Source organism: Serinus canaria, chromosome 2 (genome assembly GCF_022539315.1).
Source record: "Serinus canaria isolate serCan28SL12 chromosome 2, serCan2020, whole genome shotgun sequence".
Lineage (NCBI taxonomy): Eukaryota > Metazoa > Chordata > Aves > Passeriformes > Fringillidae > Serinus > Serinus canaria.
In genome coordinates, this window is record NC_066315.1 from 117,606,864 (window position 1) to 117,628,551 (window position 21,688).

Consider the following 21,688-nt stretch of genomic DNA (forward strand, 5'->3'; position numbering starts at 1 on the left):
AAATGCTGCTAATTAGCTATTTTTTCAATATTCTTGTACCATACTCAGACCTACTCTGAAAGTGCTGCCTTAAGCAGACTCACTAAAGCTTTAGCATTCTTTTGTCAACAATATCTAAAAAATTTATCTAAAAGGAACAATATGCCAATTCTATGGAATTGTTCAAAACCTATTTGATTTAATTTGCACCATTTGGAGCATCTGAGAAGCTTCTGAAGAAGTGTCATGGGTAAACAGCAAGTGACCAAAATCTAGACAGATCTCTCAAAAGAAAATTCTACCCAGTTACCCAATTTGTATGTGTATGGTGTCTATAAGCAGCAAAGGGAACTCCTCAAATCTCACATGAACCAATTACAATGCTAAAAAGGGGATTACAGTTGAGCCCACAACTGCATTTTATTCTCTTGTTATGTATAAACTGAAGGCTGTAAAGTGAAATGGTTGTACACCAGATAAACAAATGACAATTATGAAAAATATTTAACTGTTTGGATATTTAGGGCTATTTTTAAAGTAAAAAGTCATTGAGAACAGAAAACAACAAAATATAAAAAAAAAAACCCAACAAACCCAAACCCAGAAAGAATGGGATTCCACAGAGAAAACACTAACACCACAACAGTGGGCTGTGGTAGAAGGGACAGACTGCCACTGAGCCACTGACCACAGAATAGCTGCCCCATTCAAACCCAACCATTACTGCAGGGTATGCTGGCAAAGGCAAAGAAAATTATGTAGAAGCACAGAAAAATGAAGTCTCACAGAAAGAGTACTAAGCAATCAAGCTTTAAAATTTACGAACTGCATATTTTCCGTAAAAACAAAACTTTCCATTTTCAGTCCTACTCATTCATGCAGGTACTCCCCCCTCCCCCCTTTTTCTAAGCCAGCACAGTAGAAGACAAACAACTAAATAATGTGTCCATCACCCAGAAATTGAAACTTGATGATGTAAGTAGATTAAGTACATCCTTTTGATGCATATCTTTTCTCAGACGTTTAAAGACAAAAGTCAGACTGTGTGACAAGTCTAAGATCAAAAGTATAAATAATTAAAACCAGAATCTATAATTGAGGTATTAGAGGTGAACATGCATAACTTAAACTAGATGTTTACTTACTACTGTTATATTGTGTACTTTGGAAATTTTCTTAAAATTAAGGGAATCCAGGTCCTTCCATTATCTCTCAAGGTGTGTAAATGTTAATTCTTAATAGACAGCAATCTTAATTTCTGTACATTTACACAACCAAAAATTGGAAAAGTTGCTATCACTGGTTAAGCACATGAGTAAAAACTTCATTCCAACAGAAAAGATCCTTAAACCAGACATGGCAGTCTCCTTCAAACTATCAGAGCTATCTGGTGTCTGCAGTCAGACAATATCCCACCTAATCAAGACCTTGTGAACTGGAATCATTCTGTAATACTGAAATCACCAACAAAGCAGTACTGTTTTTAATTGTATCAGCAAAACAGAATTTCCACAGAAAACCAAGAAGTAGTAACGCTTATACCGAGAATGCAAAAGCTATGCTTCCCGTTTTCTGAAATGTAAAAACTTGTTTTTGGAACACCTCCAGTTCAATCATGTCCCAGGCCAGTGGAAGGGTACAACTGAATCACAGGGATCTTTGAGCAAACATGTCCTTGCCCTCCCCAGGGAGGCTGACCACTGCAGCACTGGGAGCTAAACTCTGCAGCTGCTAAAACTGGTATTGGTACCAGTTCCACTTTTGCAGCTTAGAAACAAAAGTAACTGGAGTGTGTTTCACTGAACATCTGCAGGCTCCAGGGAAGGCTTTGTTAATCAAATTTTTAAGTCTATTGAGCCTGGGAACAGGTGGTCATGCAGAAATTAGGTGGAAAAACAGAGGAAAGAAACCTCATGTGATCTCAAATGGACTTTTTTAAGCAGCTGTATCATAGGTCCCGATGTGCTTTTCCACATCAGGAGTAAAAAGTTATCTAACTTGCCAAATACAAATACAAGGGGAGAAGGAAGGAAAGCATTCCCTACTGTATCATAGTTCAACATCTTCTAGTCAGTCTTACACAGTTGGTTTCTGGGTTGGTGTGTATTCTCTTGGTAAGCATTTTCAACATACACGTGAAATAACACAAAGCCAAACATACGGATTTTGCCTGCCCCTCTCTTCAGCTATCTCTATAACAGACTTATGGCAGAGCAGTACTCCATTTATTAACTAATAATCTAGAATAACAAAATTGTACCTTCCCTACCAATGGTTTCTAAATAGAAAAACAAAAGCCGAAAAAGGCCCAAGTTTAATCACCATCACCCTATGTAGCCAGAGAGTCTGGCATTCTTGGCATTGCACTTCATGCAAGATCCATTCATTCATTACATCAGGAATGCCATTCTCAGTGCCATTACTGTTAAAAGGGTACACATTTAAAGACACCTTGGATTAATATAACCTCTCTGAAATTGAGAACAATATTTCAAATACAGTTCACAGAGATACTATTTTACAGGACGCATTTTATAAAACAACACAACACGTCTAAACAGCTTTGTAACAATGCTGGAAATAAAATAACTTTGACATAAAGGTAGTCAATTTCTAGAGAAACAAACATTCAGTACAGAGGCACAGAAGCACTTACCAAAAAACACCAGGAAAAATAAAGGTCACTTCATGTACACTTCCAGTTAAATATCAGATGAAATAGTAATGTCAGAACCAGGCAGCCTCTATCTATTGCAGTGCACAGCTTCACCAGCAAGGACACTTAGAATTCCACTAACATTTAGCTGGTACATAAATCAAAGCATTGTCTCAATCTTACATTTTTTACCTGAATGTTGAAAATGCAAGCAATGCGGATCGCACATCGTATACCCTCCAAACAAAGAGAGGCAACTTCGGTATCATCACAGTCCTGCAGACCCACACTGAATGCAGCCAGGAAAGGTGTCCATGCCAACTGCAATGTATGCAAAGCAAGTGTCATATTATCAGCAATTGTTGGCACTTGAGGGGAATGTTACAGTTTCACCATCTTGCCGAAGTGCAAATTCCATTCATAACTTACATAATCAACCTTGAAGCTGTCTTTTGACAAAAAGGAAACAGAATGTACAGACATGAAACATGTAATAGTAAAAAGTGTGGTCAGAAGAGGTATGAGACACAGAATGAGGCCGAAGTAATGCAGAGTGGAGCTCCCCTCCAAAGCACTTGTCCTCTCCCTCAGCAACAAACATACAGCCATCTCCAGATAGTTGTAAAAACCAAATCCCAAAGCTATGTCAATTAGATGTCTGAGTTTTAGTATTCGCAGGATGGCTTTTATCTATACACATTGAAAAACAGAGTAAACAGTTATTGTAATAACCAACACACCAGATAACAGATTTATGATGAAAAGTACATACTTAAGTAAGACTAGCTTATCCTGATAACACCAGAAGAAACCAACAACAAAAACAGGAGGGTAGTAAAAATAAGGCAAACTTTATTAATCACACTAAAATTACAGTAAGCTAACAACAACAAAATAGAGGACATGACTGTTGCCTTATCTCTCTGCTACTACTTTTATTGCCCTTTTCCCTCCATCTTTTTGTACCTAAGCCACTATTGATGTTTCCCATTCCTCTTGCCTAAGGTGGCACTGAGTACTGCAAGAGAGACCACATAGTCCCTTCCTTGTGTTCAAGGCTCCCCCTCCCAAAGGCAGAAATAACAGTGAGAAGATGCAGAGGATCCTGCTGTATCTACACAGAGTTATGGAGAGGAAAGACCACGGAACTCAGAATGGTTTTAGAAATAGTTTTACCTGAAGTCACCCCAGATGAAATACAGAGTCAATGGGCACAGCAAGGAGCAAGAGATTTCACACTTAATTTCATAATAAAATGATCCACCACAGAGCTTTAGTTTCATTTAAGCCAACAGCTCCAAAAGCACTACCTTCAAAAAGCATTTAATGCTTGAACATACCAAACTGTAACTGTGGGACAGCCTTAAAGGCATTGGATGAATTCACAGATTCAGGATTTAATTCCCTACGGCATCACCTTTAAAGGTCCCTTCCAACCCAAACTATTCTATAATTTTATAGTCAGAAATGTATCTTTTTTCCCAATGCCTTCCTAATTCTCCCTGCTATTGTAATCAAAACTAATCTTAAAAAATCATAAAACAAATAATTTCTTAAGAACTATCTAATGTATCTAATATCTGTATACTGTGCTTTGTAACTAGATGTATGCTGTTATTTGTAGGTTGTTTTGTTAATACAGTTGAAAATCAAGCCTCAAATCCAGACAATCAATTCTGGGCTGCTTAGATGGGTGCAGAAAGTGAATTTTTGCTGTTTTAAGAATTCAGCCAATGTATCTATAAACACAGTTCCAATGATCAATTTTATGTGGAGATCAATGGTGAGATACCCAGAAATTTGTAAATTTTTATTGAAAATTTAAATCTAAATTAAAAAATGTGAAATTAGGTATTCAAATTCCACAGTTCTCACTTGTTTTTGAGAAGAGGGCCCTCTGGTCAATACATTAAACTACTGTCCTCAGTACTTTTATTAGTTCATGGACATCCTCAAGTAACTTCAAGTAGAAACTTCTTAATTTTGTACCTTCATGAAGCATGTTTAGAGTGGTAATTTAACCATAGTGCTTCATATTTTGCTCCTTTAAAAATTACCTTGGAAAATACACTTTTCAGACAGTAAAGGGTAGGAAGTATTAGTCTGGTACCTTGAAGAAAATCACACTATGAATTTTACATATGCCTGCACGTGAATTATTTAATTTCAGCCTTCAGGAAGTTAGCAGAGAGAAAGTATAGTACATCTCTGCTATGTGACACCTTGAACAGCCTAAAAGTAAATTTTTAACAAGGTCTGTGCTTAGTGTTCCTCCATACAAATCAGATACTATGCTAGTTTTTTTAATAAGGTGACAAAGAACTCATAATTTTGCCTTATAGACAACGATCTCCCAGCGAGATCCTCAGTGTGCCCAGGTGGCCAAGAAGGCCAATGGCATCCTGGCTTGTGCCAGCAAGGGTGGCCATCAGGACCAGGACAGTGCTCTGTATTTAGCACTGGTGAGGCCACACTTTGAATCCTGTGCTCAGTTCTGGGCCCTCACTGCAAGAAAGGCACGGAAGGGCTGGAGTGAGCCCAAAGAAGGACAATGGAGCTGGTGAAAGAGGCAGGAGTTGGTCTCTTCTCCCAAGTAACAAAGGAAAGGATAAGAGCAACTGGCCTCAAGTTGCACCAGTAGAGGTTTAGATTGAATACTGGGAAAAATTCCTTCACAGATGCAGTTGACAGAAGTTGAAACAAGCTGCCCAAGGAAGAAGTGCAGACAGCAACCCTGGAAGCATTTAACAGACATGTAAATGCAGCACTTCAGGTCATGGTTTAGTAGTGGACCTAGCAGCACTTGGTTAACAGCAGGATTCAAAGCTTTTAAGAGTCTATTTCAACCTAAATGTTCTGTGATTCTTGGGCCTAGAGCTCCACCTAACCTCACAGCACATCCCTCCAGGGAACCATTTGTTTATTCAGTGGTAGAGGTCTGAGACTTCCCTGGAGCAGTTCACAAAGGGGTCATGTGAGCACCATGACTTGAACAAGGGCACAAACAAGAGTAAGGTAAAGCCCCCAACAATTTATCTCAATGGCAGATGACTGCTGTCAGTTAGGTACAGCACAGACCTCATCCAAGAGCACACTGAGGCATCCTACACTGCTGAACATACTCTATGAATCTGAATCACTGCTATGGAAAAGGCATTTGGGATGCAGACAGCTTTGCACTTATACAATAGCAGACGGTGCTTAGAATAATAGTTTAATACAGGTCCAGCTTCCTCCCCTACACCAGACCAGAGCCCTAGCTTTCTCAAGTATTAATTTGCAACAGACAACATTAGAGAAAAGTTTTTCCTGATAATTGCTCCATTGCCTTAAGATGTTTCTTCTATCAGCACAGAAACTTCTTAGATTCCAAGGTAAATGAAACTAGATTAGAAGGCTCAAAATCCTCTCTTTTCTGTAGCAAGTTAAATAATTCACAAAATGAGCAAAACACAGCAGATGCAAATCCTTAGTACTTTCATTAAATCCTGTCAGTCAGCATTTTGTATTAAGAAACTGTGATATTCTACATGATTATCTAAACATGTATCTCACCTTAAACATGGGTCTCACATGCTCCAGGTGTGTTGCACTGGTAAAAGGGGCCTGAACATGGCTCACTGCCTCCATAAGAGCTTTAGCTGTTTTAGCCATCTGTTCCATTTCCAAGTTATACAGGAGTCGTCTCTGCTTCTCGCTAGCAACACCTGCAAACACATTTTTTCTCTCATTTGTGCATCTTTAGGAATATAATAATTTTACATTTTTCATTAAGTACAATATTCAGATGCATTTTTGTATTATCTTTACGTTCTGAAATTATCACACCAGCCTTCTCATATTTCATTTACAATATAGATAACATTTAACTTAAAGTTTTAATTTAACTTAAAGCTTAAACTTAGTTTGTATTTGAAAGGCAAACTATTTTAAAACCTTTACAGAATTTCAAGATTTGAACAACAGAGATTTCTTCTCCATCACCTCAACTGACACCCACTAAGTTAAATTCAAAATGAAGAGATATGTCATAGGAATCCATCAGCAGAGAAAATAACAATAAAAATAACTGGACACCCTTTTTCAGTGTGAGAACTACATGAAACCTTTTCATTTCCATAACAGAACCTCCATCTCATGAAGACAGTGAAATCCAAGTAGCATGTAATAATCATCTTTTTAAAAATGACAATAAAACATTATGTTAAGTGAATGAATACTGAAAACAAGAGTATTTCTTTTTTTCAGATGCAAATTTCCTGCAAGCAATCTGTTCATAAGGGTAACCTAGGACTTAAATTATACAAATATGTTGGAAAAAAGTTAAATCTCTCTTAATGTTCTCTGTAGAAAAGCTAGAATGAGTAACATCATAATCTTCACAATGTATGAAACACAAAAGGTTTTTCTGTTAGATCTGAGAGAGGAAAAGATAATTAATAAAGTGTATGAATTAGGGCCCTAAGAATCAAATATTGCAAAATATTTGAAGACAGATTGGTTATTGCAGGAAATCACAATAGTTACTTAAGAAAAAGAAGACACACAAAGTGAGTGTGTGCTGCTCTGTACCTATTGGCAACCATGCAATTTCACAGAGTCCTCCAATTTCCCTGTGCTGCTGCTCAACAGCAACACCTGCCTCCTCCATGGTCAATGCACTGATTGGCAGGAATTCAGATGCAAAGGGAAGTGAAAATAAGTAGTTGTGTGTAATGCAGATTTGAGGTTAGCATCACACATTTATGTTAAAAAGAAAAGGATATGAAATTAGAAGCTAGGACTCTGTGAGTTAAGTGAGCGGTGTTTGCTTCATTCAGCTCCTGTTTAAAAAAGGAGAACTTCATGAAACTGAAGAGTCAACCCTTGAAGAAAGCTAGCAATGCCACTACTTACTTTGTTTACTGGATTTTGTGGGTATTGTTAATTCTTTTGTTTCTTTCATTGAAATCTTCTTTCCAGCTATTTCATTATAAATAGCAGACAAATATTCTTCAGGGAGATCTTTACTGTCATTGATACCTCTATTCATTTTAATATACTGTTCTTTTGTCATTTTATTCTTAACCTGAAATGCAGAAAGTAGTGTAATTATCAACAAATGAGGCAAGCTTATCATTTACAATGCTCCCTATAAAAATGGCCAGCCCACAAGAAGTTACAATCAAGGATAAACCTGCTGATTCAGAAGACATTTTAAAGTATTCAACACATCCAAGACTATACTGTCAAATCTACAATATACCACAAAGCCATGAGGACATTCCAACACTCAAACATTTGGTAGGATCCACAGATCAAATGTATGTCAAATTAGATGTACATTTAAAAAAACAGAAAGGAAAAAAAAAAGCTTTTTCTTGTCTAAGAAACTACCTATCATGCAGAAAACTACCTTACAGAAAGGCCTAACCAAAAAAACTTCAAAACCTCAACACCCATGAAACATAATACTGTTACTTAAAAGATGCACTAATGCATCTTACTTACTTACTACTACCTTACTTATTACGCACATACTGATGTTAAATTGGACATCAAGCTTTAACAACTACATTGTCACAAAGCCTGAAAGTCACATGCCTATGAATTACACAGATAGTTATTCCAGCAACTTACCTGTGGACTGTGAAGATCTGTTGTCAACATGATAATTGAGTAAGCTAAAACATAGGCAGTATCTGCACTAGCAAAAAGAGTTTGCCTGAAGGCAAAAAGGAGAGAAAGAATAGCAAATTTAATTTATTAGGATTTTTTACTAATTACTCAGCTTTCCAAAGTTCTGAAGAAGAAGTGCATCTTACCCTTGGTTACATTCTAAATATCTAGCAGCAAATTTCTCCATTAAGCGATCAATTTTTTGAGCTTCTCCGGGTAGACGAAATCCTTCTAGAAACATGCGCAGAGCTGAAACGAAATCCTTTCCCGAAAAGTCGTGTTGGTCTACATATGCATACATGACTTCTTTGTTAAATTTATCATTGTCTCCCAGGAACTCCCCAACCTGAGTCTAAATAAGAGTAGAAAAAACAAACTAGTGCATTTATATTTGAAAAATAAATAACAACAGTCAAATGTCGTACAAAAAGAGGTGTGTATTGCAGTTAACTGAGACATATTCCTGTTTCTGCTCTATTGTCTGAAGCAAAGTATTTTGGCCATTTATTCCATCATAATGCTCTTACATGCTCATATATATCTGCCTACATTCTCCTTTCTCTGCTTTTACTCACATGCCATTTGTTTGTTAGATGAATTCCACTTGCGTACAAGTCAAAGTTAGTATTACTAATGATTGTACTCTGCTAAAATGATGTTTGTAGTTAAGAAACTTATTACAAGAACAAAAAGCTCACTAAACTCACATTTTTTTCCCTAGAGTACTGATCTCAAACAGATGCAAGGGATGCTCAAATAAAAATACCTGGTACTCAAAATACATCTGACTTGATCACTATCAACACAACACAGTACAATGAAAAGGAGCATGCATTCAGATAAGGATGCCTGGATATGCAAACAGAGGTTAAAAAATGTTTTAATGTCTGATTCTAAATCAGACATTAAAACATCTCACAATTCACAACATTTCATACTGAAATTTGTGAATTCAGCCACAGTTGCAAACATGAGCACCAATGAGTGTGGCCTTTATGCATAATGGTGAAAACTGCTGTTTCAGAAAGTTAGGTTTCTCATGACAATATTAACATGAGATATTCCCACTCATACTGCAGGACCCTTCCAAGTCCCGCAGCAACTGCCAGCTGTAAATAAAATCAAAGAGCTAATCTCAATTAACTAACTTTCCTCTGGGGGCAGAAAAAAGTGCTTTTAATGTTGTTGCACCAGATCATTATTTTCACCATCTCTGAAGGACAGACAATTCTGGCTGTTCCGTACTAAAGTCTATAGGATTTACTAAGTTGCTTCAAGCTATACTAGCAACTAAGTACAAGTTTTGAGTCAGCTCAAGTAGGTCAGTCTCTTGCTTTACAGGATGCTGAACCACAGGATGCATAGAGCACAGGCTAGAGCTCTACTGCACCCTCCAACTCAAATTCCTTGAACTTACAAATTTTAGAAGAGAGGTTTCCTTTTCTTCATTCCACAATAATGTAATACACATTCTGACCACTATCAGCTGATTTGCAATTAGTATAAACACATCAGCATGAGCACAGACAACCATCAGGAAAACAGTTTCCTTACTGAATCTAATCTTTCCTCTTGATGCAAGAATTGAGCAATATCTTCAGGTGTAGTGCCAAGCATTCCTTGCTCTTGCAGGTACTGTATCCCCCTCTTTGGTTTCTTGTTGAATCTGTACAACAAAGAGCAAGATGAAATGAGAATTAATCCTTTTACCCATGCAAAAAGCTGTACTAGCCTAAGTAAAAAAATTCAGAAATTTCAGATAATTTCAGATAAGATGCTGAAAAATCTACGTATTAAGTATTTTAGATAGGAATGAGCCATTTCCATTTACTCTGGCACTCATGAAGAAAAAAAAATTCTACAAAGACAGCAAAATCTTGAAAAGAACAATTATGCTGTTGATTTTTATCCTAATCTGTATGAAACAATCAACAAATCCATTAGTTGCCTGTAAAAATGGAAACATACAAAACACAGAACAAGGGAACTGAAGGAAACTGAAGCCCTGAAGGAATAAGGCATATTTGTGCAGGGTCCCAGAACTGTACAACAGGAAACTTTGATTTTTGCATAAAACTGACCTCACTGAGGAGATTAAGGTGATGAAGATAAAATCACATGGAAGATTCACATCAGACTGCACTGAGAAATTACACTATTCTCCAGTTCTAATTATGACAAGTTAATTAATCATAAGGACTCATCAGCATAAGCACATAGGAATTTTCACCAGTAACATGTACATTAAAGCAGGTCACATTCAAATGATCACAAGTTCAATGTTCTTTTTATCCAAATATAAAAACCTTATTTTTAGACAAGCAGGTCTGGAGAAAAATGAACAAACATTCAGAGTACTCATCTTCTAGCTGTGAGGAATTAGGTTAACACAAAACACTGTTGACAGGCTCCAAAGGGGACACCATTCAGCACTCTTTCAGCAGAGGAAGTGCTGTTACATCCAGAGTTTTTTTCCTAACACAAGATGAGTATCTATGAGGAGAAGGAAGAAAAACCCAGGAATCTTCATAGCTCCAAAAGAATCCACCCTCCCATGGGTGATAAAAGGGCACTCACAAGTCAATTCCTTGTTCTATTATTTCCTTTTGCTGCTTTAGGACTTCAAACTGCTCTGGGTTGTCAGTGCCAGACATCTGTGTGCTGTAACTGCCAATTCCTGATGAAGCAGTAGAATCCAAAGAATTTAAGCTTCCATATCTGTTAATTGTCTCAGGGTGTTTGGTTTCACTGCTGTCCTGTTCTGTGGGTTTTTCTTGGCCTATAAGGTGGAAAGGGTTACATATATCCAAAACACATACAGCGAAAAGAAATAAAAATCACGACAACATAAAGGAGAATTCTGTCAATTCATTACATACTGAAATTTAAGTCTTAAATTAAACTATAATTTCAGGCACTTGGGGAAAAAAAACCCCAACACCTCAGAAAACCAACTTCAGCTTTTTTATTTTATTTTCAAATCCAGTTACACTTTTAACCTGGAGAAAATATTCTAAGTTTTTGAAACGCGGTGTCTGAAACAATTCAGGCATGCCAAGGAGCTGGTACTCTCAGTTCACAAAGTCAGCCATGCTAAACAATCCTAGAAAGTTTACTAGCTCACCTACCAACTTTAAGCGCTTAATCTGAAAATTCTGGCATAACCTTGGGTTGGATGAAAACAAGATTAAAACAAGTAATTATTTAGTTACTTCACAGCTTAAAACATTCAAACTTCTACAGCTATATAATGTGTAAGTAAGTATTCAGCAAATAAGTAATTTTTAAAATAACCAGTAAATAAGTAAAAAATGCTCTCTCTCTATTCAGCTTGCTTTAGCAGTTATTTAATCAATATGAAATTAAATAAATTAGGGGAGATTCAAAGAAAGTTTTGGGGCACATATAAAATCAGAAATACAGAGAATAACAGGATTTAGACATTTTTCAGTCCAGTAGCATTCTAGGAATTCATATGATTAGGAAAAGACAACCAAGACAACTTGTTTAAACACCAAACTTATCATTGCCCCTACCAAAGGAAAAATAGTCTGGACATTAACAACATTAGAATACTGGAAGACCACACTGAAGTCCTGTAGCACCTCATTACTAAAGGCAGAAGAAACACATCATATGTCTTACCAAGGGTTGTCTGGGAATTGGGATTTACATATTGATCCTTACTCCACTCCACCATGCATTTCAAGATTGATACTAAGCATTCCAATCCTTTTTTCCTCAAACTTAATTCCTAGAAAAGATTTCATAAACAATTAGTTAGTGGACTGGAGAGTTTAGTCTCAAGCTATCATGCCAAGAAACATGAAATTTCATAAAGTTTGGTACAAGTTTTACCTGAACATTTGACATGCCAAGTTCTTGGCTACCCCTTCCTTGAGCAATCTTTGATAAGTCATTAACCAGCCTTTCAAATATATTTGCTGCATTTAAGTCACAATCATAGTTCACGTAGATGTCCACCACACTCTGAGCATCTATAAATAAAGTGACATTGTCAACCTTGGAACAAAAACTAGGTAATTTAATGAAAGGAAAATATAGTTTTATTCTTTGAGATAAAAAACAAAATCTAGAGAACAACAGTTCTTCATACCTGCACATATCCTTGTCAGTGTTTGTATAACCATCCACTTATGATCAAATGAGCTAGTAGAGGTTTCTAAGATATATAGGAAAATTTCTTTGAAGAAAACCTAAAAAATATTCCAGGAAGAGGAAGGAAAAAGTCTATTAAAAAACAGTAACTAACTTTGATGGTCAAAATCCCAACAAAATTCTGAAAGCAGCACTTTAGAAGTGCTGGAAATAATGAAAAGGCAAAAAAAAAAAAAAGGAGGAAAGGAAGAAATACAGCTTATGATTGATACATGCAAATTAGGAATGTGTATTATTTACTTATGTGCTTCTGCAGTGTTGCCCAGGTTTATTTTCTAAGCATTCAAAAGCAGAAGAATTTGGAATAATGTCAAATCCCGAAGGACAATTCAGCCTAAGAAGAAGCCTAAACTGCTATTCAGAGCTCCTTTGGGCTTTAGAAAGAAGAGGTATTACCTCATGACAAAAATACTTTATGATGATGACATTATGGCACAAACATGACAAACAGCTACTTATGTAAATTTGAAGTACTGGACCTTCATTAGAAGGGAAACGCCTTGGCATGAAAGAATCACTCTACAATATTAGATTATTACTGGAAGAAAGGTACTGGTCAGACACACCATGAAGCACCTCCACTAACAGAAAAGCTACTCTTCACTAGAATACAGGAAAGTTTGCCCTGAAAATATTTTAGTACAGGTGCTGTTGTTTGGAACAGAAACTATTTTATCCCCTATCAATTAGTTCCTCACCAGACTCATCAGCACTATAGGCTGACTAATTCAGCCAAGCTTGCTTAGCAGTTGAACTAAAGCTTCTTCTTGTTTCTTCCCTGGGCAGCAGCAATTGCTGTAACAGCACCTGAACTCAAAAGTGAACAGGATATTACATCACTGTTCTGTACTTCTGAGAGCTCAGCTCTTCACAGCCACCTGTGGATCCAAATCCAAAACACACAGTTTTACTAGACAACTGCTGAGAGTTTCAAGCCACTCAACTGCTCCAATAGCATCACACAAATATCCAAATATATAACTACCCTTGTTTTAATATTGACTGTTCCTTCATAGCACAGATTTTTTACAGAGATTTTTATGCTATTAGCCAGGTAGAGAATAACATAAGGCTGTTTCCACTTTAAGTCATACATCTGGGGAAAAACAGCAACACCGATTTATAGGCAACTTTGGTGGTAAGCTACGTCAAGCAAAATGTGCTAAAAATAGTTACATTTTATTGATCTCTTTAGAGAAACAGAGGCACACAGCACAATGTCAGCTAACTGTCTTAATAAGGAAAGCATCCCTATGAAACCTAAGGAGTTCAACACACAACAATTCCAAGACTTACATGTGCTTAAACATACTTAAGCATACTAGACTAATTTTAGCCACAATTTTATGTAATCAGAGAAAGACAAAAACTTAATACATGTCATGCTGTGAGTAACCCTCAGTTATACATTTAGTGTTTTCTGACTTTTCAATAAAAGACACTGATTTTATATTTCTCTGGAACTAGCAAAAGTATTTCTTTTCTGGTAGGAAATTTAAAAAAGAAGTCACTGATGAAGCAGAAAAAGGTTTCAGGGACAAAAACTAAACCCAAATCTAAGCTAGAAGAGAAAATAGCTGGAAGCACTGCATACTATCAGGGCACTTCAGATCTTTATGCCTCTGAGACCAAGCCAACTTTTTGCTTCTGGTGTCACCTTTGGAAAAGCATATCCTGAAATGAAGAACTTCTCAAAACCATAGTTACAGTTTACATTTCAGCTACTTAAAAATGCTGTTTATCAGTATATAACTTATAGCAATTCACATCAGAGTTGAGACTTTGTTCATAACATACTGGAAAAGTAAACCAGAAAATAGCTATTTAGTATGTTTTGTCAACTGAAGTATGAGTTTGAAGGTATTCACAGTTAGGAAAGGGTGGTAATGGTAAGCACAGCTAAATGACACCCCAACTCCTCTAATAGCTAAGATTTGATTTGCTGCAAATATATTCATTAACGCCTTCAGAATTACTGCTCCAATACAACTAAGGTACAACTCAAACTATTTTACTGTCAGAGGGCAGTGTTAGCTAAATATTTAAGTCAACAGGCCACAGGAGGGTGACTTTCAACAGAATCTGAAACTTTTCTTTTCAAACATGCCATAAAATTCTTACACAGATGAAAAATGCAGCCTCAATCCCAAAATATATAGATTTTGCATATTGTAAATCAGAGCATATGGCTCTCCTTACAGCTTCAAGACACAAACTGCATGTGAAGTTATCTACATTTCTACCCACATCTTCAGAATAACCTTTAGGATCAGTAGCTGAAAGAAGAATTCTTAGCTCACAATCAGGAAAAAGAAAGAAGTTTCTAGAAACTGCTGTAGCCTGTACTTTGTAAAAAATGGGTACTTCAGTAGCATCAAGTTGTTAGGTGTGCTATTCACAAGGAGGAAATGTAGCCCTGGTATGAGGTGATGGTCCTTAGCATACGCTAGAACCTGCTACATTAGTACAGGGCATCCTACATCCAGTTTGCCTTGTATGTCTTCATTTTCTGTTAGGAATTTGTGAAAGGCTGACAGTGATGGAAACCTATCAAATTTCTGTCAGGGAAGCCGACTGCAATGTGTTCACCACCTACATGCTGACTTGTGAGCTCCCTGAACACAGCAAGTCCAACACTTTCCGGGAGGCAGGCTGCGGGATTGAGAACGGCTCCACCCAGACTGTCAGATGTGCCAAACCCTGCATACACACTACAGTCTTGCTGAGCACACAGTTGGCCTTGAAGCTTTTTAAAAGGCAACTTATTTTCAAAGCATATTCAATCATTTCAATCCAATCTATGCTCAACCATACACTGTAAATCTGACTGTTTTTTCCCCACAGAAGTATCAAAATAACCTGGTAAGTGATCATAACACAATAATTTTCCAAAATGCTAGTGTCAAAATGAGGTTCTTCCTCCAAAGCTGCAGTAACACATCAACTTATCCAATGACATTCACAGATGAAGTGTATTCTGTGAATTCAAGGTCCTTATAACAGCAAGATTTATCAACATTTCTAAGCATCACTTCACATACTTAAGTTCCACATGGATGGGGCAAACTGTCAGCTTCAGTATTCACACCTGAATCCCCAAACAAGAAACTACTAAAATAAACAGCAGGGACACACTGCACACAATACTACTTTATTCACCACAGAATTAATGCGACACCACAAGAGGATACCCATGTGGCTGAACAGAGTTGCTCTGAGAAGCTGCTTGTACTTTATGCACAAAGATCTGATTTCAAGAACAAACCCTCCACACATAGAATCATAGAATATTCCGAGCTGGATGGGATCTGCAAGAATCATTGAGACCAACTCTAAAGTGAATGGCCCATACGGGGATACATCTTCCTTTGCCCTATGATTTAGAACAGACCCACTGAAAATTCACAATGCCTGCCAGGACTCAGAGAATTTATTGCAAAGAATATGGACTTGTCTTCATTTATAGTGCAAGGAGTTAAATTGTGTGCACACCTTTAGAGGAAATGAGATCTTATTCAGGACATATATTGACAGAGCCCTGATAAGCAAAGGGAAATGGCTACAATAATGGAATAGCTCCCCCAGAGAAAGAAATCTGTTCAAGGGATCTCAAAGAAAATCCACAGTGCTCTTCATGACATTAGTTTTTATTCTAAAGATCTTTTCCAAAACCATGTATCACACAGTCTTTTCCTGAGTTTGTTCATTTTCTTAATTTATAATATGCACAGCTGGGCTAAGCTTTCTTAATCACAACATTGAACACTGGTTGAACTTAGCCACAAACCTACTCAATTCTGAGTTTCAGCAACACTCTGCAACAGTACCACGCCACACCCAACAGAAAACTTCAAAATAAGGAAAATCTGGCAAGTCTTACACAAAAGCTGTGAGTCACAAAGGAAAACAAATGTATTTAAGCAACACCAAGCTACACAAATATAAACATATGTTCACTTAACACCTCCCACACATTTAATTATAAATTAATCTAACATACCTCAATCTGCATCTTTAGATGAGTCTTAAAGTTTGACAGGAGGGTAAGAAATATGGAAAGTGAAAGCTCAAAAACTTCTGGAACTGATGAGACTCCATTTTTTGACAGTGCAACACAGAGGTACTGCTTTATAGCATTAATGAACATCTCATTTGTCCTGAAGACTGGTCCTGCATTTTGCAGAATGGACAGAAGCAACTGCAATGAAAGAATCTTTGATCGCAGTTCATGAGATCTAGAACAAAACAATACAGCACATCAGCCCAGTGTAAGCCATAAAAAGTAAAAAAAAAAAACCATTCTCTTGAAAAGTCAGTACAAACCACAATGATTTTGCAAGTGGAATGTCAATGAGAGAAACTCAAATTTGACACAACCAGTTGCAGAAAGGGTCATAGAAAGATGTTGGGTCTTTTTTTGTTAAATTGTTCATTTTTCAACCAAGAATGCAGGCAAGACCTTTTCCAGAAAAGGAAAAATTACTGTTGAACCACTCTCTCTTCTGCACCACAGAACAGCAGGACTAGAGGCAATGGTGCCCTTTTAGCCAGAGGATGAAGGACCACTCCTTCCTGTTAACAGAGCTTTGAAAGATCCCATCTAAAATCCAGCCCATCTACCAAACCCTGCAGTAAAAGGTGGAAATTCCTTATCCTCCTCTATTTCCACCAGCATGGAAAGAGTTGAAGGACTATAAACACAATACTTCCTGCCAACACTGAATCTCTTTTCTCAAATACAGCACTTACCAGTCACTGGGCCCATTCCCACTCTGAGAGCAGGTAAGACACAAAATGTGCCTATTTGAAGTATGGCCATCACCAAGTCAGGCAAGGGCAGTGTTGCCAAGGGCTCCACAGCAACATTCTTACAGACTCATGTAAACTAGAATTCCTGTCAGAAACAGGGCTACTGCTCTACAAACCCCAAAACAAAAAACACAACAAAACAGCCAAAAACCTCTGAAACCACACGAAAGAAGCATAAAGAAAATCTGCACCTACTAAAATCCAATGCAATAAATAACATTCCAGGTGAAACCATTCTCTCCTGAGACTCCTGATGCTCCTTCCCACCTGATCATTTAAAAAAACGGCTGTATATCTTCTGAACAGTGGGTATAGACAAAACTGGCTTTCCCAACAGGACAGTCCCCAGCTTTCATTAAACAGCTACCCCTGACAGAAGACTATTACGAGACATAGGGGAAATTTTTCATCCAGTACAGCCCAGACACAGTAAGGAGAGCTTCGAGTCAATCTATGACACACAGAGTAGCTGGACATTTGCTATATATTGCAAATATAAAAGCTTCATTTAAAAAAAAAGTAATTCCAGTCTAGCTAAAACAAAAAATGCTAATTAATATCAAGTATGTTGCAAGTAAATAAACTCAATGATTTCTGCCCAACAAAGTCAGATAGGGAAATCATACTGCAAACGTTTCAAACTCAAAATATAATTCCAACAGCAGATTTTTCTTCTGAAGATGCTTTTGAGAAGAAAACAGCCAGTCGAACTGAGTGAGGAACTTGTCCCTCATATTTCTCCTAATGGGCTACAGGTCAAAGTCAATCCAAAACTGCTCTCTGTAAGAGTTCTTCAAGAAACATTTGATGCAGGCACTGCATGGACACTGACATAACAATCTATTTTGATGCAAAAGGCTTGGTTTTGTATCACATAGTACCAGGTGTGCAGATAGCACATGACCAGATTATACTTAGCTATGGAAGATATGAATTTAAACATGAGGAGAATTTCAGTCAAAAATAAAATATTAAATATTGCCTACTTCCAGCAAGTGCCAGCTCCCACCTGAAATCCTGGACATGCTGACCGTAACAATTTTGTATGCTATGTAAAGCCCACTTAATCTACAACAGGTTTAAGGTAAAAACAAAAACCAGCAAGCAAATCTTTGAGCTGTATTTCACTCCCATCTTATTATTCCAGAAAGCAAAATGCTGATCTTAAGTCCCAGATTTGTGATTTGAAGCTAAAGCTTCAAGTTCAGTTACCTAAAATCTAAAAATATCTTAATCACAGAATTCATAACAAGTTTCATTGAAGGTAAGATTTTTAAAGAGGTAGATAAGACTCTTGAAATGCCATAGATATCCTACGCCTCCTCTTCCAATTACAGCATGTTTGTAATAGTTCAAAAAGCCATCAATGCCTCAAAACCATTGATAAATTCTAGGCACTTCACCAAATACGGGATATCTTGAAATGTATTTGCAGTGAATTTTGGTTGCCCTAAATGCCTTTTTCACCAATTTGTTTTTGTATGAAGAGCTTCACCAGTTTCAATATGAATGTCAAGGACTCCATGGATTCAGATGAGATTCCCCAAGTGCCTCAATAGCTATTACTGCTCTTGCAAGGGGAGTTAATCCACTAAAACCTTTAATAAATGGACAGCTTTAATCTCAGAGTACAAACTAAAACCACAGGATTTTCAAGGTATTTCCTGAAAGACAATTCTCAGCAATAGTGAGGAAAAACCCTCATGCCTCAGTCTTCATTCTCTAATGTCCTGACTTTCCAAAGTACATTGCTAGATAATTTAAAAAGGTTCCTAGATTAAATTTTCAAACCCTTCTGACTCCATAATGTCTTTTCAACTTATTAAATCCACATCACACACCACTGATGTAACTAAACTGTCTTAAAGTTACCTGCTTTAAAAGCAAGACTCAGAAGAGTAAAGCTGATTTTATTTTGAAGAATACCAGGCCATTCACTGTCATTTGAAATCATACTACAGTTTCAATTGGATCTCTTAACACTCCTTAGAACAAAAAAGCACTCCTCTTGAAAATTATTAGCAATTGTTCCTAATGTGCAAATCAAATGTATATAAATTATATGCATATAAATGCAAGATCAGAAAGCAAACCTTTCTGCTGACACTCAAATTTTACTGGCACCCACCTACAGAGGGGACTCTATATTTGCTTTACAACCAACAGTTCTATAAATGAAACTGAAGACATGGTATCTTCAGTCAGAAGAAACGGCCAAATAAAATCTTTGTTATCAAACATTTGTGTTTTGATTAAGTAGGCTGACAGAAGTGTCCAACCTGAACAAAAGAATTAAACGCTTCAACATGAATTTATCATAACCAGTTATCAGCTCCAGCTGAGGAGTTTATGTTAAGTAGAGCTGAGGATGTGTACTGGATACACAAATGTGCTGGTTTCAGCTAGTGTAGAGCTAATTTTTTTCCCAGTGGCAAGCACAGAGCTATGTTTTGGATGAAGAGCAATATGCAAGAGATAAAAGAAATTATGGGGCACAACCAGCAATGCATACAAACCTAGAAGGGACCAAAAGCAGAGTAATGTGAACAAGACCAGAAATACCTGATAATCTTCTATACAAACTCTTTTCAAATGCATTATAAACAGCAACTAGGAAGAACATGTTGTACTTTTAAGTGTTAAGAAACTTCTGAACAGATATACAAAAGATGCATTAAAACATAAAAGTACCTTTCCAAAGTTTCTATGTTCTTTTCACCATACTGTTAGTTTCTCATTAACAGGACTCACAAAAATATTTATATAATTTATTTTTTATTGTTAGATTCATTAGGAAAACTTTTAAATTGTACTTACTTTGGATCTGGTGGTCCATCTGATAGGGGCTTCATGGAGAGTTTACACAGTGACCTGAATACAAGGAAGGCATCCTTTTGTAAAATGTGGGAAAACTTAGCACCAGGGGTAGGTCCTGAAGAATTTCCAGATTCCTAAGGAAGTTAACATATTTCAGTATTCCATTTTGCATTAGCAGGGTGTGTAGGGAAATCCCCACCTCTGAGCAATAAAAAGTTTATATATTATACAGATACAACCAACTCACTTTAACCTTATGGTATCAAGATTAAAAAAAAATTCTGCAGTCCAGCTGAAATGAAAGTCACCACTAAAAAAGGCCTACTCAGAAAAAAGTCAGAATTAATTAAAAAGTGTCACAAAATTAGGTAGGTCAAATTTAAGTAGGGTAATTTGCAGGGAATTGCTGCCAGGCCCTTTCAGTAGATAACTAGTTTAAAAAGACCCAAACACCAAACATTTTAATAGAGCACGAATAGTTACCTACCTCCTGCCAGATACATTTGATAAAATGTCTATGGTACAATGAACACCCCTATTACTAATTTCTTGCAATTCTGTATTATTGTTCCATGCATAAGCTACATGTTTAATGTTAAGTCTTCTATTTGTATGGCCTACATGACTGTAACTTTTTGAATTTAAAATTATTATTCTCAAACCTAATTACTCAGTACACTCTGACAGCAAATATTCTTGGTCAGATGACAAGTGTACACATGTCTCATACAAGAGAGGGAGTATATTTTCACATCTATTTTGTTAATGAAAATCAAATCCTCTCAGATATGAAACTCTTGATCTGAAATCAAGATCGACCCATCAGCTTGAAATTTCTATTTCTTGTTTGAAAAGAGCACACTAAAATTACACAGGCATGTGTATAACTGGCTATGTGTTTCACTATGTCTGTTGAATACTAGTTTTACAGTTTCTCAGAAGCACTTAATGAAACAGGAAACTGAGTTCTCTTGAACAGTAACTCCATGGGACAACTAGAAACAACTAACTCCATGCTGGGATAAAAAAGACATCACATGCAAAATTTATTCAGAAAAATTTAATTTAAGTAGTGCATTGAAGTAGAGTAACATGACTTAACTCTTGAAATTCATCTTAGTAACCTATTTTATAGAATTATACTAATCACTCTGCACAAGCATTGGGCAACATTTAAAACACAACACTTTTTTTCAGTATTTCCCAATTATATCTGCTTGTACCTGAGTATCATTGGAAGAGACAGATAATCTGTCATCGGGTAAAGATGGTGTGTAAGCAACAGAAATTGGAGTCCCTGGAATTCCATTTGCCTGAATGTTTTCACTGTCACTGCCATCCTCTAATGACACGGTTGTGCCATCACCACCTGCAGTCCCTTCCACATCTATCAGACAAGATGCAAAAATAATTAACCAACATTACACAAGATTAAAAATAGCTTTTAAAACAACATTTAAATACTAAGAAAATCGTAAGGAGGAGCTTAAGACAGAATTCACATGGCACTACAGAACTATAAAAATTGCAAATATTCTTAATTCCCAATAATGAAAATTACAGTAAGAAATTTAATATTAACTTAACTTG

General features: G+C 36.7%; 1 protein-coding gene across 2 annotated transcripts in view; it reads right to left on the minus strand.

Moving 5' to 3' along the window:
* Positions 1-21,688, minus strand: part of ARFGEF1 (ADP ribosylation factor guanine nucleotide exchange factor 1) — an 84,496-nt gene that overhangs the window by 22,458 nt on the left and 40,350 nt on the right. The window contains exons 8-20 of one of the 2 annotated variants that reach the window (XM_009085825.4): positions 21,322-21,485; positions 20,099-20,232; positions 16,473-16,707; positions 12,411-12,510; positions 12,152-12,291; positions 11,939-12,047; positions 10,871-11,072; positions 9,848-9,959; positions 8,440-8,645; positions 8,255-8,339; positions 7,532-7,703; positions 6,191-6,342; positions 2,828-2,956 (exon numbers count right to left, since the gene is read on the minus strand). In XM_009085825.4, coding sequence (XP_009084073.2) covers positions 2,828-2,956; positions 6,191-6,342; positions 7,532-7,703; positions 8,255-8,339; positions 8,440-8,645; positions 9,848-9,959; positions 10,871-11,072; positions 11,939-12,047; positions 12,152-12,291; positions 12,411-12,510; positions 16,473-16,707; positions 20,099-20,232; positions 21,322-21,485 — 1,940 coding nt within the window. Of the gene's footprint in view, positions 1-2,818; positions 2,957-6,190; positions 6,343-7,531; positions 7,704-8,254; positions 8,340-8,439; positions 8,646-9,847; positions 9,960-10,870; positions 11,073-11,938; positions 12,048-12,151; positions 12,292-12,410; positions 12,511-16,472; positions 16,708-20,098; positions 20,233-21,321; positions 21,486-21,688 lie in introns of both variants that reach the window. The other variant, XM_050971502.1, reaches the window with a different exon arrangement.